Source organism: Marmota flaviventris, chromosome 9, assembly GCF_047511675.1.
Source record: "Marmota flaviventris isolate mMarFla1 chromosome 9, mMarFla1.hap1, whole genome shotgun sequence".
NCBI classification, from domain to species: Eukaryota; Metazoa; Chordata; class Mammalia; order Rodentia; family Sciuridae; genus Marmota; species Marmota flaviventris.
The window spans coordinates 65,912,294-65,930,597 of record NC_092506.1 but is presented as its reverse complement, the minus strand read 5'-3'; the positions used below and the strand labels follow the sequence as shown (position 1 = coordinate 65,930,597).

Genomic DNA, 18,304 nt, shown 5'->3' with positions numbered 1-18,304 from the left:
GTACTTGATGTGTTTGAATCCTACAGCTATTCTCTTTGTCAGTGGTCAAATTGTCCTATTCAGTTCTAGTTTTCTAAGAAGGGAAGCTGAGCTTGCTGAGCATTAGCAAATTCTCAATATTTTTTTTTTAGAATTGATATTCTCTTCTTCTTCTTCCTTCCTTCCTTCTTCTCCTTCTTCCTTCTCCTTCTCCTTCCTCCTTCTCCTTCTTCTTCTTCCTCCTCCTCTTTTTTCTTCCTCCTCTTCCTTAATCTCATTGTGGTCCCCAGGATGGTCTCAAACTCCTGGGCTCAAACTGTCCTATGTCAGCCTTCCAAGTGCTGGGACTATAGATGTGTGTACCACCACAGCTGGCTCTTGATACATCTTATTTAATAAGGAATGGATTAGGAAGAAGAAGAATAGAGTATATCATTTATGTTGCCTCTTAACTCTAAAGCTACCATAGTCCATAGAGATAGGTTAGAACAGAATGTTAGTACACCCATTTTCTAGAGAAAGAAACTGAGACATAGAGAAATTCAGTAACTTGCCCAAAGTTGTAGAGGTCATTGAAAGCAAAATTATGACTCAGCCATGTCACCAATTCAGTGCTCTTTTTCCAGTTTACATACTGTTTTTTGTAAGGCTAGGTCTATTAACTAAATATAGTATTTACTATAAGGGAAAATTATTTCCATCAAATTAGGCAAAGTTTAATTTGCAGACTTTGTGTTTTCAATTAGGTTTTAATATCTTATGTTCTCTACTCTCTTCTAGCAACAACAGGAGGAAATTGCTACTAAGAAACTTCGACTGACAAAACCAAGTAAATCTGCAGCACTTCATATAGATTTGTGTAAAGCTTCTTCCCCAGCAGATGCTTTGCAGTACCTACTCCAGTTTGCCAGAAAGCCTGTGGAGGCAGAAAGTGTAGAGGGAGTGGTCAGAATTCTTCTGGAACATTATTACAAGGTAAGAAGATTTTGAGGACCCGATGGGATTATGTGTAAGAATGGTATTATGTCTGTAGACTGTGTTACTATTGTAAATAAATAAGAAGGTGTTCATGTGGCAAGCTTTTATTATCTTCCATTTGTAGGCACTATGGATACAAAGATAATAAAAGATGCAAATCCTGTCCTCGGAAGCTTACAGTATACCCCATGGAGACAAGTACTGTTTGCTTAGTATATACAAAGAGCAGTGGGAACACAAAGGAAGAGTTAATATCAATTATGACCCCTCTGTAACCAGATTCATTTCTGGAATGAAATGTTCTCTTCTTCTGCTATTCCTGTCCTAATTTAAGGCCCTCATATCTAACTGCAATGTATATCTCTCTCTTAGCAAAGTAGCCATTATTCTTTATTTCTCTTTTTGTGTTGTGCTGGAATTAGAACCGAAGACCTTGCACATGCTAAACCACATGCTCTATCACTGAGCTATATCCCATCTTTCCCCTAACCACTCTTAAAATTTGGCGGGGTGGGGTGGGGTGGTACTGGGGATTAAAGCAGAGGTGCTTTACCACTAAGGTACATCCCTAGCCCTATTTTAGTTTTTATTCTGAGACAGAGTCTTGCTAAGTTGCTGAGGCTGGTGTTGAACTTGAGATCCTCTTGCCTCAGCCACCTGAGTCTCTGGGATTACAGTTGTGCACCACCACACCCATATTTCCATATAGTTGGCAACACTTGTTTTTGTTGTTTTGATGGTAGCATCCTAATGGTTGTGAGGTGGTATCTCTTTGTTGTTTTGGTTTGTATTTCCCTAATGATTAGTAATGTTGAACATCTTTTCATCTACTTTTTAGCTATTTATATATCTTCTTTAGAGAAATGCCTAGTTCTTTGCCCATTTTTGTAAAAGCTTGTTTGTTTTTTCTTTTGAGTTTTGGGAGTTTAATATATTTTATTTATTAATCTCATCAAGAATCTAACCAGAAAAAAGAATTAACCCAACATTAGCTGAAGGAAATAATACTAGGGTACTACTATCTGACTGCCTAATGTGTGCTCATTTTTATGCTTGTCATTTCCCCTCAGTAGCCCTCTGAGATTATTAGCCTCATTTCACAGGTAAGGTTCTGAGAGGTTAATTACCTCTTTACAACACATATATAGAGATGTTGAATAATGAACTGAGTGTCACACCTAAGTCTGGCCGATTGCAAAGCCCTTTCTGTTTTTGTTGTATCTTATACTTTAAGATTAAGTTCCCACAAAAATTATGTTTCTAAGTTTGTGTACAATAGGATAGCATGCCAGGATTTTAGTTCTGCTGACTACATGTCTATTGTCCCTTCTTTCACTTGAGGTCTTTTTGTTGTACCTGGTTTCTCCTGAGAAACAATAGGTGGGAGGTTAAGAGTTGGTCTTATTTGCAAGACCTTCATCCTTTGAGTATACATTTAAATAATTTTTGTCTTTAGTATAGAAATATTACCTAATCTCAGCACTGACATTACACATATATTTTTTGAACAGTTTTTTATTGGTGGTTATTATGCTATTTATGCACTTAATTATAATTTTGAACAAAGGGACATGTTCCTTTTAGTCTTGGGAAGAGATTTCTCACCACAGGAATCTTGGTGCTTGTTAGAGATCATGTCTCATTATCAAAATTAAAATGGCCAGTCTGCTCATATCTCAGTCTACCTTATAGCTGGGGCTTAGGGAGGTGACCTATACTCAGCCAATTATACTTGCCTGCCCCAGTCTTCTAATTAGGATCTTATGATCTGAATGAAAAAGTAGGTAGAAGCTGGGTGTGGTGGCATACACCTGTAATTCCAGTGATTCAGGAGACTGAGGCAGGAGGATTGTAAATTCAAAGCCAACCTCAGCAACTTGATGATATTCTGTCTCAAAAAGGCAGGGAAGTGGGTGAGGTGGTGCATGCCTATAATCTCAGCAGCTCAGGAGGCTGTAGGAAGATTGCAAGTTCAAAGCCAGTCTCAGCAAAAGCGAAGCACCAGATAGACCCTGTCTCTAAATAAAAAACAAAATTGGCCTGGGGATGTGGCTCAGTGGTTGAGTGTCCCTGAGTTCAATCCCCAGTACTCCCCTGAAAAAAAGGGGGGTGGTAAAGGTGCTGAGGGATGTAGTTCAGTGGTAAAGTGCCCCTGATTTAAGTACCCCAGTGCCGGGAAGAAAAAAAAATAGAAAAAAGAAAAGAAAAAATAGATATATTAAAAGATTCTCCAGAGACTTCCAGAGCCTGTTACTTGCAACAATATTGGGTGCTTAGGCCTGACATTGTTGGTGGTATAAGTGGCTGTGACTTAAGTCTGACATGACTACACGGTGGAGTTAAGGTACCAACTGCACATTTTTGGTAAGAAGGTAATGATATCAGGAAGGCATTAAATAGAAGTTTCCATTCATTTTGCAGTATTTGGGTGTCACAAATGGAAGAGGGGAAAAACTGATTGAAAAAAACTCTCTCCTGAAGTGTATCAGGTTAATTTTTCAGAAATGAAGCCTTAGAATACTTGGATCTCTGAATCTCTTTTGGCATATTATGTTCCCATATTCTGTTCCTGTTTGTTGGTTAGCTAAGAGTAAAGCATCAAGATGACAGTTGTTTCTTTTATTCAAGGAAAATGATCCATCTGTGAGACTGAAAATTGCATCATTGTTGGGTTTATTATCAAAGACTTCAGGATTTTCGCCAGATTGCATTATAGATGATGCCATTAACATACTACAGAATGAAAGTAAGTTAAAATTTAAAAACTGTATAAGGAGCTGGGAGTATAGCTTAATGGTAGAGTATTGGCCTAGCAAGGGCCTGGGTTTGATCCCCAGCGACACACACACACACACACACACACACACACACACAAAATAAAACAAAAACTATATAGCCAGAGCAGAAATGTTTAGTTTTTTTTTTTTTCCCCTGTTGGTACTAGGATTGAACTAAGGGGTGCTTTACCACTGAGTTATACCCCCAACCCTTTTCATTTCATTTTATTTTTTAAATTTTTATGGGGTACTGGGGATTAAATTAAGGGGCACTCAACCACTGAGTCACATTCTCAGTCCTATTTTGTATTTTATTTAGAGACAGCATCTCACTGAATTGCTGAAACTGGCTTTCAACTCACGATCCTCCCATTTCAGCCTCTGGAGCTGCTGGATTTACAGGTGTGCACCACTGTGCCTGGCTTCTTTTCATTTTATTTTTATCTATCTATTTATCTATATATCTATATCTATCTATCTATATATATATATATATATTTTTTTTTTTTTAGAGAGAGAGAGAGAGAGAATTTTTTAATATTTATTTTTTAGTTTTCGGCGGACATAACATCTTTATTTGTATGTGGTGCTGAGGATCGAACCTGGGCCACACGCATGCCAGGCAAGCGCGCTACCGCTTGAGTCACATCTCCAGCCCATTTTTATCTATTCTTTGAGACAGGGTGTTGTTAAGTTATACTGGGCCTCACTTAGTTGCTGAGGCTGGCCTGGAACTTGTGATCCTTTTGCCTCAGTCTCCTGAGTCACTGGGATTGCAGGCATGCACCACTACACCTGGCCCTTTTGAATAAAATTTTATTTTTTTGGTACTGAGGATTGAATCCAGAGGCACTTAACCACTGATCCACATCCCCAGCTTTCTTTTTATATTTTATTTAGAGATAGAGTCTTCTAGTTGCTTAGAGCCTTGCTAAGTTGTTCAGCCTGGCTTTGAACTTATGATCCTGTTGCCTCCGCCTCCCAGGCTCTGCTGGGATTACAGGTGTGCACCACTGCGCCCAGTTTGTATAAAATTTAAGAATAAATGTTTATGTTGGTTGTTATTCAAAAGGAATATGAGGATGATTTAATAAAACCATGTACATATATTTACCTGAGAATTAAATACAGTCTTATCTCCCTTTTTCTCTCCTTTTTTTTTTTTTTTTTAACCATAATAGGAATTAAACCCAGAGTCCTTCACAACTAGGCACATTTCCAGCTCTTTTTACTTTTATTTTGAGACAGGTTCTTGCTAAGTTGCTGAGACTGGCCTTGTGCTTGTGATCCTCATTCCTCAGTCTCCTAAAGTTCTGGGATTATAGGCATAGTTTTATTGCTTTTTATTTTTATTTTTTTTGGTACCAGGGAGTAAACCCAAGGGCGCTTAACAACTTGTCACACCCCCATCCCTTTTTATATTTTATTTAGAGACAGGGTCTCACTGAGTTGTTTAGCACCTTGCTAAATTGCTGAGGCTGGCTTTGAACTTGCAATTCTCCTGCCTCAGCCTGGGATTACAGGCGGGCACCACACCATGCCTGGCCAAAGAATAGTTGTATTTCTTTTCTTTTTTTTTTTAATATATATATTTTTTGGTTGTAGATAGACATAATATCTTTATTTTTTTATTTATTTATGTAGTTCTGAGGATCGAACCCAGGACCTCATGCATGTGAGGCAAGCACTCTACCACTGAGCTACAATCCCAGCCTCAGTTTTATTTCTTTTAGGGTATAAATATTTGAATCTTAAAGAGATTCTGAAAATATAAGAGATTAATTTAGACTATCTAGATTCATTTATTATACAACTGTTTAATGATAATAAAGATCTTAACACTTATTGCACAACTGTTTAATGGTAATAAAGATAAGTCATTGGTCAAAGCTGAGAATTTTATAAGAAAAAATTTCAAACTAAAATTTTACTTGTATTGAATTTTGATTTCATTTTTCATTTGCAAAAACAATGAATCTTCCCTGCCCCTTCAGGAGAGATCTATTTTATTAAAATGCCAACAATTGGCATATAAGAAATAAAAGATATTCCTCCTCTTTCTGTCAAACAACTTATTTCATTTTACATATTACTTTTCACTTATATACAATTTATGTGACTGTACTTAGTAAATGTACAATTTTGTGTTTTGTTATATGGAGTTTTTTCCATGTTTCTATATACCATCATAATATTTGTGGTGTTGATAACATATTAAACACCACGTGTATAATTTTTTTGGTTGTTATTAGCTAGTTGCAAAAAAAAAAATAGAGTCAATTTCTGTTGTTTCTTAGGATAAATTTTTTTCTTTTTTTTATATTTATCTTTAGCTGGTGGTAGACACAATTTTTTAGGTGGTGGACACAATTCCATTATTTCATTTTTATGTGGTGCTGAGGATCAAACCCAGTGCCTCACACATGCTAGGTGAGCACTCTACCACTGAGCCACAACCCCAGCCCTCTTAGGATAAATTTCTAAGAAGGAAATTATTGAACAAGAGAGTTCAAACATACTAATATTAATGACCCTTGCTATATTTTACCATATTGCTTTTCAAATGAATTAATTCAGTTTATGCTTCAACTTACAACTGAATGGTCTTGTTTCATCGGGCACATTTTTTTAAAGCATGGAAACAATTACATTGACTCAAAAGAGAAGTATCTTTTTTCTTTTTCCCATAAATATTTCCTCTAATACCTGCATGGGAGATGACAGTTCAAGGGTTAGTAGGTGCTTGCTGTGGGTGGGATTGAGGATCAAGTCAGGTATAGGGGAAAACATTCTAGGTAGAAAAGTTAGCCAAGCAACTTCATGGTACAGGTCATGGAAGAACTCCATATTTTAAGAGTGAGTATTCCATAGAGTTTTTGAACTATGATGACCTTATAGAAATCATCTTGTCTAATTCCTGTGGATGACAGAAACTACGTCCATAGAGGTGGAAATGAGTTGGTTTATTTAGCTGAGTAGTAGTAGAACTGAGAACTTGATACAGTGATTTTTCATATACACCAGGCTTTAACTAAAATGCTTACCTCCAAAATAGAAGCATAAGAGAGAGACAGTTTTTTGTTTGTTTGTTTATTTTTTATTTTATTTTATTTATTTTTTTTGTGGTTGTGGCACTGGGGAATGAATTCAGGGTAGTCTGCCATTGAGGTACATCCCCAATCCCTTTTTAAATCTTATTTTGAGACACTCTCACTAACCAAGATTGGCTTTGAATTTGTAATCCTCTGCACACTGTGCTCAGCACAGAGAGAGAAAGAAAATATTTTGAAGAAAACCTCATTCTAATCTTTAAAAGAAAGGGACTTAGATTATGTGATATTCATGGCAAATGGCTATTTTGTTTTTTGCTAAGCTTTCTAATTCTGTTTCATAATTGTCTCTAAGAGACTTGATGTAGGTCTTTTCTGGGTTTCAAGTTCCTGGCACACTGAGATGCATAGAAGATAGAGCCCAGGGACCATAGAGATGATCTAGTTAAAGCTTTTTATTTTGTAGATGAGGAAAGTGAAAAACAGTGAGATAAAGTGACTGCTAAAATCATAGATTTAGGATTGAGTTTCCTGATTATTCAGTCTAGTATGTACTTTTAATTCCAAGAATGTAATGCACATTGTTTTGTTTGCTTTTGTTTTTGGAGTGGTGCTGGGATTGAACCAGGGTTTTGTGCATGCTAGGCAAGCACTCTACCACTTAGTTATACCCCCAGCCCATGATGCACATTGTGGACCAAAGATTTTCCATTTCATTTTTGTACATATATGAGGCCTTTGACTTCTTGGCAAACACTAGAGTAGGTACTTTGAAAGTGTTGTATATATCTACCTCTCTGTTGCCTATTAAAACACACACAAAGTATGTTTTATAGTAAGTATAATTAGTATTGTGGGAGCAGAGCAGAGGGTGAGATCAGTGCTAACTGATATGATTCTAGAAAGGCTGAGAGATGAGGTGGGTTTAAAAGTCAGATGGGAAAGTTATGACAAGGAAAGACAACATTATGATACTACTAGGCAGAGAGTTGGGAAAATACAAGAGATATTTAAATAACTAAATAAGTTTTTGTTTTGTTTTGTTTTTTGGTACTGGGGATTAAACCCAGGGGTTATTTACTTTTTATTTATTTATTTTTACTTTTTAGTTGTTGATAGACCTTTATTTTATTTATTTGTATGTGGTGCTGAGAATCAAACCCAGTGCCTCACACATGCTAGGCAAGCACTCTTACACTGAGCTGCAACCCCAGCCTGGTTCTTTACTTTTTTATTTTGAAACAGGGTCTTGCTAAGTTGCTTAGGGCCTTACAAAGTTGCTGAGCCTGGCTTCAAATATTGGATCCTCTTGCCTCAGCCTCCCAAGTTGCTGGGACTACAGGCATGTGTCACGGGGTCTGGCTAAGAACTGAACAGTTTTATATAAGATCACCAGAGAATGAATGGTAAACTGTTTTGAAGCCAAAGGGTGGTCTTGAGTGCTGAGGAATTTGAATGTTATTTTGTAGGCAGTGGAACCATGTAAAGTTTTTTGAGCACCGGCATAAAATTATCAAGTCTAATTTTAGAAAGAATTTGGCAATTCTGAGCAATTAGGTTTGGTGATATTGAGGTATCATTTATTGTCCATGTGGAGATGGACAAGTTATGCAGATCAGAAATTCAGGAGAGAGACTAAAGGTTTAAATTAGATTTCTGATTTGTCAGAGGTAAGTCAGAGGCTTCAAAAGCTTTAACTAGCTTTTCTCCCCCACCCCGCTTTTTTTCCATGCTAGGAATTGAACTCAGGCCTTGTGCATGCTAGGCAAGCACTCTACTACTGAGTTAGACCTTCAGTTCCCTTTGCTAACATTTCATGGAAGTTAATTCTGAAGAAATAAATTAAAAGGTGGTGTTAGAGATGTCTTCATTTCCTATCTTTTTCTTTGTGCCTTCTTTTATATTGAGGGCTTTTTTTGTTTTGTTTTTAGTATTTTTTGTTTGGTTGGTTGGTACTGGGGATTGAACCCAGGAGATTGTACCACTGAGCTGTGTCCCCATACCTCCCCTTTTTTATTTTGAGACAGAGTCTTGCTATAGAGGTTGGTCTTGAACTTGTGATTCTTGTGCCTCAGCCTCCTAGTTGCTGGGACTATAGGTGTGAACCACTGCATGATGCTGTCCTTCCTCCCTCCCTCAGAAGGAATTGTGAGTTTTCTTTCTTTTTTTTGGTACCTGGGATTGAACTTAGGCACTCAACCACTCAGCCACATCCCCAGCCCTATTTTATATTTTATTTAGAGATAGGGTCTCATTGAGGTGCTTAGCACCTTGCTGTTGCTGAGGCTGACTTTGAGTTCAGGCAGGATCCTCCTGCCTCAACCTCCCGAGCCACTGGGATTCCAGGAGTGTGCCACTGTACCCTGTGGTTTTTCTTGGTTATCTTTGATGTTGCATTTAAATTTAAGATGAGGCATGAAAACCTGATGGGTAGGGTCTGGGATTGTGGCTTAGTGGTGGAGTGCTCGCCTAGCATGCATGAGGCACTGGGTTCGATCCTCAGCACCACATAAATATAAAATAAAGATATTGTGTCCACTTAAAAAACTAAAAAATAATAAATATTAAAAAAAAGAAAAACCTGATGGGTAGTCTTATATACAAGAATAAGACTTTTCAACTGTAACTTCGACTATAGGATCTTTCTGCATGTCTTTGGAGGACTGTTAAGTGTTAGTTTTTTGTTGGTGTTTTTTCCTGGGTCCGTAAGTTTTTGCAATTAGATGTTTGTGAATCTCCTAGGAGGAAGCCTGTGTTCTTGGAGCCAAAGCAGTTGAAGGGAGGTTTGGGGGAAGGTGGGAGGGAGCATTTTATGATTTGGTATGTCTACTCTCTCTTAATCTTCTGTTCTTCCCTCTGTCTCTTCCTTGTCCTCAGAAGGTATCCCCCCAAGTTGCATTCTTTCTGGTTCATTTTCTGTACAGAATAAATGTTTCAGTGATCACTTCTGTGTAAGACAGGTAAGGACCAGGGATTGAACTGTTTCCTACAGAGATGTCAAGCAAATCCCTGCCTCATCATCGTTTTTTGTTTATTTGTTTGTTTTTTGGTACTGGATTAACCCAGGGATGATTTACCACTGAGCTATAATCCCAGACCTTTTTGTTTTTTTTAATTTTGAGACAGATTCTTGCTAAGTTGTTTAGGGCTTGTTAAGTTGCTGAGACTGGCTGCGAACTTGCAATCCTCCTGCCTCAGCCTCCAAATTGCTGGAATTACAGGTGTGTACCACCACACCTTTTTTTAAATGAGCCTTTTTGGGGTGATATAACTAGAATTTATTTGCTTTGTAGTGATACCTATCTCAGATATTTACTATTAGTTTTCTATTTCTATTAGTTTTCAATTTCTCCCTCTGAAAATTTTGTGGACTTTCCTCACCTGTTTACCTTTTTTCTTCTGTTTTCATTAGTCTTTCAGGTTTCTCCCCTTTTACTTTCTTTTCTCTTATGTTAGTAAGACTATGTTACTCTTATGTTAGTTTTAGGAAAGAGTAAACAGATATGTTCAATGTACTATTACTGGAATTTTTAACTAAGAAGTGATTTAATCAGTGTTTCCCAAGACTTAATAATTTATATATCATGCATGCCATTGTGGACAATATTTGCTTCATGAAATCTAAATTATGATTTTACATTTTTGTTAAATGAATTAATTGTTTCACAAACTAAATTTAAAGAGAATTTTGACATTAGTAACATAAAACAGTGGCATATGTCAATTGTAACTGCAATTTTTCTGTAAACTAAATTATTTACATAAAATAATTATTAATATAAAACTGATCACCTGACTGCTACCTAAAAATCCTCTTATAAATCATAAGACCCATATTTTGGAACATGAAAGAACAATTAGACAAAGAAGATAATCTGCATAAGAAACTTGGATTTGGCTCTTTGTTTATTTATTTTTGGATCTAGCTATTAAACCCAGGGCCTTGCCCATGCTAGGCAACCTCTCTACCACTGAGCTACACCTTAGTGCTTTTTGCTTTATTTACGCAGTACTGGGGATAGAACCCACTGTGCCACTGAGCTGCATACCCAATATTTTTTTTTTAAATTCAAAAAAAATTTTTGAGAGAAAGTCTCATGTAAGTTGGCTAAGCTGGTCTCAAACTTCTAATCCACCTCCCTTAGCCTCCCAAATAGCTGGAATTATATGTGTGGATCCCCTCACCCAGCTAAATCTGAATTCTTTAACAAAGTAAATTAGTTTCTGTTTGATCTCCTTTTGAGATTCTGAAATCCAACTTTTCTTCTTTTCTAGAGTCTCATCAAGTCCTAGCTCAACTCCTGGACACTTTGCTTGCAATTGGCACTAAATTGCCAGAGAATCAAGCTATTCAGACACGATTAGTTGATGTGGCCTGCAAGGTAAGAGTATATTGGTCTTTTCTCTTTAACATTTTTGCATTATATGGGCAGGTGGTTGGAGCTGAAAAGTATGCTTCTATCCATCTTCTAAACCTGTAACTGAGGGTTGCCAAGGTCTCTTAATGGTTTTAAGAGCCACCTATTTTTGTCCTTGGTATTGAGTTAGGAATAAATGAAGTATTATAAAATGAGCTGCTTCCTCCTGCCCAAAGAAATGAAAATAATTTCAGAATGTAACTACTATGTATATTGTGTTTATAATTCACTTTTCTTATTATGGTGCTTTGTATTCAATTTTTCATTTGGCTCTCATGATCCTTAAGTTAACTTCTTGAGATCCCCGTTTTACAGAGGTAGAAACTGAGACTTTTAAAGGATCTAACTTTTCCAAGTTTTTACTAGTAGGAATTTGTAAACCAGCCATGTAGACTCTGGTTTCTCTGACTCCAAAGTTCACATTCTTTTTATTATGTCTGTTGTTTCAGTGAATAGGACAACTAGACAAAAGCAACTGTTTGGGGAAAAAAAAATTTTTTTTGGTACTGGGGATTGACTTCAGCAGGACTCTACCACTAGGCAACATCCCCAGCCCTTTTTATTTTATTTATTTTGAGACAAGTTCTAACTAAGTTGACAGTAATGGCCTTGAACTTGTGATTCTCCTTCCTTAACCTTCTGAAATATTGGGATTACAGACGTGTGCTATCATGACTAGCTCATAGTATGTTATTATTATTTTTTTTAATCTTTTTTTGGGCAGTGCTGTGGATTGAATCCAAGGTATTACATATGCTAATACCATTCCAACACCCATTTTTATCTTCTTTTTTTAACCAGACATTATTTCTTTTATTTTCTATAAAGATCTTTTTCATTTTTATCTTTTATGTCAATTTTTACTATGCCTTTTTAATGTTTAGTACAGAAATATTATCATTGTGTTACAGTTGCCTTCAATATTTTTTGTAGTACTAGGGATTGAACTACATCTCCCATCCTTGTTATTTTTCTTTTTGAGACAAGAGTCTTGCTAAGTTGCCCATGCAGGATTAGAACTTGAGATTCCTCTGCTCAGCCTCCTGAGTCACTGAGATTATGGGTGTGTACCACTGCACCTATCTTTGCCTACAGTATTCAATACAGTAAAATGCTATAAACGTTTGTAGCCTAGAAGTAATAGGTTATATATTCCCTTATCCAAGGTGAATAGTAGGCTATACCATCTAGGTTTGTGTAAGTAAACTATGATGTTTGCACAGTGTTGAAATTGCCTAACCATGTATTTCTCAGATTTCCATCCTTAAGCGACACATGACTTTATTTAGTAATAAATTTAGGAAATCTAAACTGGGTACTGTATCACATGCCTGTAATCCCAGGCACACAGGAAACTGAGATAGGAGGATTGCAAGTTCAAGGTCAGCCTTAGCAATCTAGAAGGACCCTGTCCCAAAAAAACAGTAAAAGGGATGTAGGTTAATACCTAAGGCCTTGGGTTCGATCTACAGTACTGCAATTAAAAAATAAAAAGTAGCTGGGCACTGTGGCGCATGCCTGTAATCCTAGCGGCTTGGGAGGCTGAGGCAAGAAGATCACAAGTTCAAAACCAGCCTCAGCAAAAGTGAGGTGTTAAGAACTCAGGGAGACCCTGTCTCTAAATAAAATACAAAATAGGGCTGGGGATGTGGCTCAGTGGTCAAGTGCCCCTGAGTTCAATCCCTGGTACCCAAAAATTAAATAAAAATTAAAACAAATAAAGAATAAAAAGTATAAAACTTGCTGGGCACAGTGGTGTATGCCTGTAATCCCAGTAGCTCAGGAGGCTGAGGCAGGAGGATTGTGAGTTCAGAGCTAACCTCAGCAATAGCGAGGCACCATCTCTAAATAAAATATGGAAAGGGGCTGGGGATTTGGCTCTGTGGTTGAGTGCCCCCTGAATTCAATTCCCAGTAACCCACCTCCACCAAAAAAAAAAAAAAAAAAATTATAAAACTTACATTCTGAAAGCTATATGGAACTTTCTTTCTTTCTCTTTTTTTCTTTCTTTTTTTATTCCTTTTTTTTTCATACCAGGGATTGAATTCAGGGGCATTCCACCACTGAGCCACATCCCTATCCCTATTTTGTATATTATTTAGAGACAGGGTCTCACTGAGTTGCTTAGTGCCTTGGTAAGTTGCTGAGGCTGGCTTTGAACTCACGATCCTCCTGTCTTAGTGTTCTAGGCTACTGGGATTACAGGTGTGAGCAACTGTGCCTGGCTTCTTCTTCTTCTTTGTCTTTTCTTTTTCTTCTTCTTTTTTTTAAATATTTCTAGTTATAGATGACTTTTATTTTATTTATTTATTTTTATGTGGTGCTGAGGATTGAACCCACTACCTCACACATGCCAGGCAAGCACTCTACCACTGAGCCACAACCCAGCCCTGGAGCTTTTTTTAAAGGAAGCTAAAATAACTGAAAAAGAACAAAAAATTAAGATTAATTTATGTTTGCCAATTTTAAAACTTAACTGCAGAGCACCAGTAATCAAGACAGTGTAGTATCTGCCTAAAGTTCAGTGGAATAGAATTGATAGTGAAGAACTAAACCCATGTGTATTTGGGTTTATTTCAATTCATTTTCAACAAGGGTATCAATAATATTTAATGGAGAAAGAATAGTCTTTTGCACACATTTTGTCAGGTCAGCTAGCTATTCATATGCAAATGAATGAAGTTGGTAACTATTCTACCACCATATACAAAAATTAACTCAATATCAACCAAAGACCTAAATAAAACAAACAAAATTATAAACCATTTTGGGGAACAAAATATATCAGGAAATTTTCAGGACCTTGGATTTGGAATGGATTGTTAGATATGACAAAAACACAAGTAAGAATAGGAAACAAAATAAATTGAATTTTAGTGTTTAAACTTGTGCTGAAGGGCACAATTAAGAAAGTGAAAGGACAGTCCACCAAATGTTAAAAAATATTTGTAACTCATATATATTTATATCTAAAACAAGGGACTAAACTCTTGCAACTCAATAATAAAAATATAAATAACCCAATTAAAATGTGGACAGAATATCTAAATAGGTATTTCTCCAAGGGAGATGTAAAAATGATCTATAAGCCTGTAAAGATGCTCAAAACTGGGGGCTGGCATTGTGGCTCAGAGGTAGAGTGCTTGCTTAGCATGTACGAGGCGCTGGGTTTGATCCTCAGCACCATGTAAATGTAAGATAAAGATATTGTGTCCACCTAAAACTTAAAAAAAAAATAAAAAAAGAAAGATGCTCAAAACTGGGGCTGGGGTTGTGGCTCAGTGGTAGAGTGCTTGCCTGGCACGTGTGGGGTTCTGGGTTCGATCCTCAACACCACATAAAAATAAATAAATAAAATAAAGGTATTGTGTCCAACTACAACTAAAAAATATTAAGAAAAAATTTTTAAAAAGGTGCTCAAAACTGTCAGTCATTAGGTACCTACAAATAAACTGTAACATGTTTACATGAAACTTGATGTGTGAATAGCATTATTCATAATAATCAAAAGTTAAACAACTGGAGCTAGAATCATGGCACAGTGGTAGAGTGCTTGCCTAACGTGTGAGGCACTGGGTTCGATTCTGAGTACCACATATAAATAAATGAATAAAAAAAGGTCCATTAACAACTAAAAAATTTAAAAAAAAGTTAAACAATCTAAATGATCATCAAGTGATAAACTGATAAAAATAAAATACAGTGGAATATTATTTGGCCATTTAAAATATCCAAAACATGGTACAACTTGATTATATGATTCTGTTTACACTGAATTTCAACAGTAGGTAAATAAAATACGTTAGTGGTTGCTTTGGGCTCTGATGGATAGAAAGATAGGAGGTTGATAGCAGAATGGTTCACATTGATGTCTTTTTTTAAAAAATAATTTTATTTGTTTATTTTTTTAGTTGTAGATGGACACAATACTTTTATTTATTTTTATGTGGTGCTGAGGATCAAACCCAGTGCTCCATACATGTGAGGCGAGTGCTCTACCACTGAGCCACGACCTAGAGTGTCTTTTTATTAAGGGGTTGTCTCTTTGAAATGTTGGAAATGTTTGAAAAGTGACTATGGTGATGGTCATGTATATTTGTGAATATACTAAAAACCCATTGAATTACATATCTTTATTTTATGAATTGCATTGTATGTAATTTATATGTTGATAAAGTTATTAAAAAGTTTACCATGGTAGATCAGATGTAGTGGCAAATGCCTATAATTCCAACTACTTAGGAGGCTGAGGATGGCAGGTTTGAGACCAGCCTGGACAACTTAGCCACACCCTGTGTCAAAAATAAGAGGTGAAGGGATGGGGATATGACTCAGTAGTAGAGCACTTGCCTACTATGCACAAAGCAACTGTATGTCCAATTCCCAGTATCACAAGGGGAAAAAAGTACAAAGCTGGAGGCATCACATCCCCCTGATTTCAATCTATTTAATAAAGCAGTTATAATCAACATGGCAGGGTTGGGGCCATAGCTCAGTGGCAGTGTGCTTGTCTAGCATATGCAAGGTCCTGAGTTTGCTCTCCAGTACCAGAAAACAAAACAAAAACAACCCCAACATGGAACTGGCATTAAAATGAATACATTAACCAATGGAACAGAATAGAAAGCCTAAAAATAAACCCTCACATTTATGGTCAATTGATTTCCAACACATTGTATGCCACACAGTGGGGAAAGGACGGTGTGTGTATTCATTAATGATTGCTGGGGATATTGGTTAGAGTGCCACAAATATCAACTCAAATGGATTAAAGACTTAAAACATAAGATCTGAGACTTTAAGACTATTGAAAGAAAACAGAGGGAAGAGCTCCTTGATATTAGTCTGGACAATTATTATTTTGATATCTGAAGGCACAAGTAATAAAAACAAAAATGCACAAATGTGGTTATATCAAACTAAAAAAGCTTCTGCACAACAAAAGAAATAGACAACATATATAGAGAAACATATTTGCAAACCATACAACTGATAAAAGATTTAATTTCCAAAATATGTGAGGAACTCAACTCAATAATAAAAAACAAATATAACCCAGTTAAGAAATGGGCAAAGGACCTGAACAGAACTTCTCAAAAGGAGACCTACTAGTGGCCAACATGTTCATGAAAAAAATGTTCCTCATCATTAATTATCAGGGAAATGCAAATTAAAACCATAATGAGATATTACTTCACATCTGTTAGAATGGCTTTCATCAAAGAAGATAAAAAGTAAGTGTTTGCAAAGATGGAGAGAAAAGAGAACCCTTGTACACTGTTGGAGGGAACATACAGTCTTTGAGTATTGCACATAATTCAGTTTTGTCTAGGAAATCATTCTTTTCTTGTGTAGTACCTCATAATGGAAATTGGGAGTGTCTTCTGCTTTCTTTGTGAAGATTTTTCTGAGAGAACAAAGATTTATCTTTCTTCATAAGACTTCCTTTTAGCTTAATTGTCTCCATTTCTCCTTTTCTCTCAGTCTCTATTTCTTTTCTGTTCCTTTAATAATATAGCAAAAGTACCTTAAACTCCTGAGACTGCAGCTTGGTAGAAACATACCACCTCCCCTGATTCTTGTGGTAACTGAACGGAAGGCCACTCTACCGTTGAGCTGCACCCCTAGTCTATTTTCCCCCCCCACATTTTTTATTGTGGATTTGTAATTGTACATAATGATGGGATTTATTGTTATATATTCTTATATGCACACACTTTAACAATATAATTTGGTTGATATCAGTCCCCACCATTTCCCCCTCACCCCTCCCCCTCACCATTTTTCATTTTTCTTTTTTGAGGTACTGGGGATTAAACCTAGGGGTGCTTTACCACTGAGTTATATCCCTAGTCCTTTTTATTTTGTTTTGAGACAGGATCTGACTAAGTGGCCCAGGCTGGCATTGAACTTGTGATCCTCCTGCTTTAGCCTGTTGCTGGGATCACAGGCATGTGCACCACTGTGGTTGGCTAATAAACCATTTTTAGCATATGCAAAATTCTACCCAATTTATTATGTGTAGTTTGTTAGGTTATCCATTAGAATAATTTGCATACAGAGTATACTGAATTCTTATTTGTGCTTAAAAATGTCGAAACTAAATAAATCAGTTATTTTTGTCATAATACCATTCTCTTCTTTATATACTTAACCGTTGATTTTTTTTTTCTGTAGAAAAGTTTTAACTGTGTATTTTATTTCTTTTTGACAAAATTTGGCTTTACTACTGGAAATGGTTTGCTTACTCACCCCATTAATATGAAAAATTATAGCACTTCAGTAGCTCAGTAAAGTGTAAACACGGAAATGGCATCTGCAGACACTTGGAAGTTCTTAATGATGGTGGCTGTGATGTAAGAAGTGACGTGTAGAGGAAGGATACAATAAGATTGTAATTGTTGCCATGAGGGTGTGATTTAGACTCTCTATTGGGATAAGATTTAGTGTTTGGTAATAGGTTGATTATGCGTCATTGTTGCCTGGTTACCTTAGTAGAGCTAGAAGGTTTTAATTTGTTTGAAAATCAAATATAGAATTTGTAACAGTGGTAGCAACCTTCAGGAGCAGATGATTCAGTCAGCCTTTTAGTTTTGAGAAATGATACTTCTATACTAAATGTAAACAAGCAATTAAAAAAAAAAAAAGACAGCTGTTGCTAGAAAGTTCATGTGTGTGTGTCCCAGGGGCTGGGGGTTGTAGCTCAGCAGCAGGGTGCTTGCCTCATATATGCGAGGCACTGAGTTTGATCCTCAGCACCACATAAAAATAAAGATTTAAAAAAAAGAAAAGAAAACATGTAAATCTTAAAAAAAAAAACCTAATTTATTAACAGTGACAAAGACATTCATTGTCCACGTGATATCTGGAAGTTTTCATTCATTTTTCAGTTTTAGTATCTTATTTTGATGGATTATTTTGAGCCCTTACTGTATGTAAGTCTTTTTGGGGACCTAAGGGTGTATGTCTCACATTTTTGTAGTTTGAATAATTCCGAGGCAAAGAATTAGCTGAACTAAAGTGCTTGATTGTGCCATTTTTATAATAAATTACCACTCTGAGAACCCCTTCTTTTAATAGGAGCTTTCCCATAAGATTTTCC

At 36.4% G+C, this 18,304-nt stretch overlaps 1 protein-coding gene across 2 annotated transcripts in view; it reads left to right on the top strand.

Moving 5' to 3' along the window:
* Positions 1–18,304, top strand: part of Ints4 (integrator complex subunit 4) — a 108,503-nt gene that overhangs the window by 3,951 nt on the left and 86,248 nt on the right. Inside the window, exons 2-4 of one of the 2 annotated variants that reach the window (XM_027942666.2) lie at positions 760–954; positions 3,586–3,703; positions 11,060–11,166. In XM_027942666.2, the coding sequence (XP_027798467.2) occupies positions 760–954; positions 3,586–3,703; positions 11,060–11,166 (420 nt within the window). Of the gene's footprint in view, positions 1–759; positions 955–3,585; positions 3,704–11,059; positions 11,167–18,304 lie in introns of those variants that run through there. The other variant, XM_071616525.1, reaches the window with a different exon arrangement.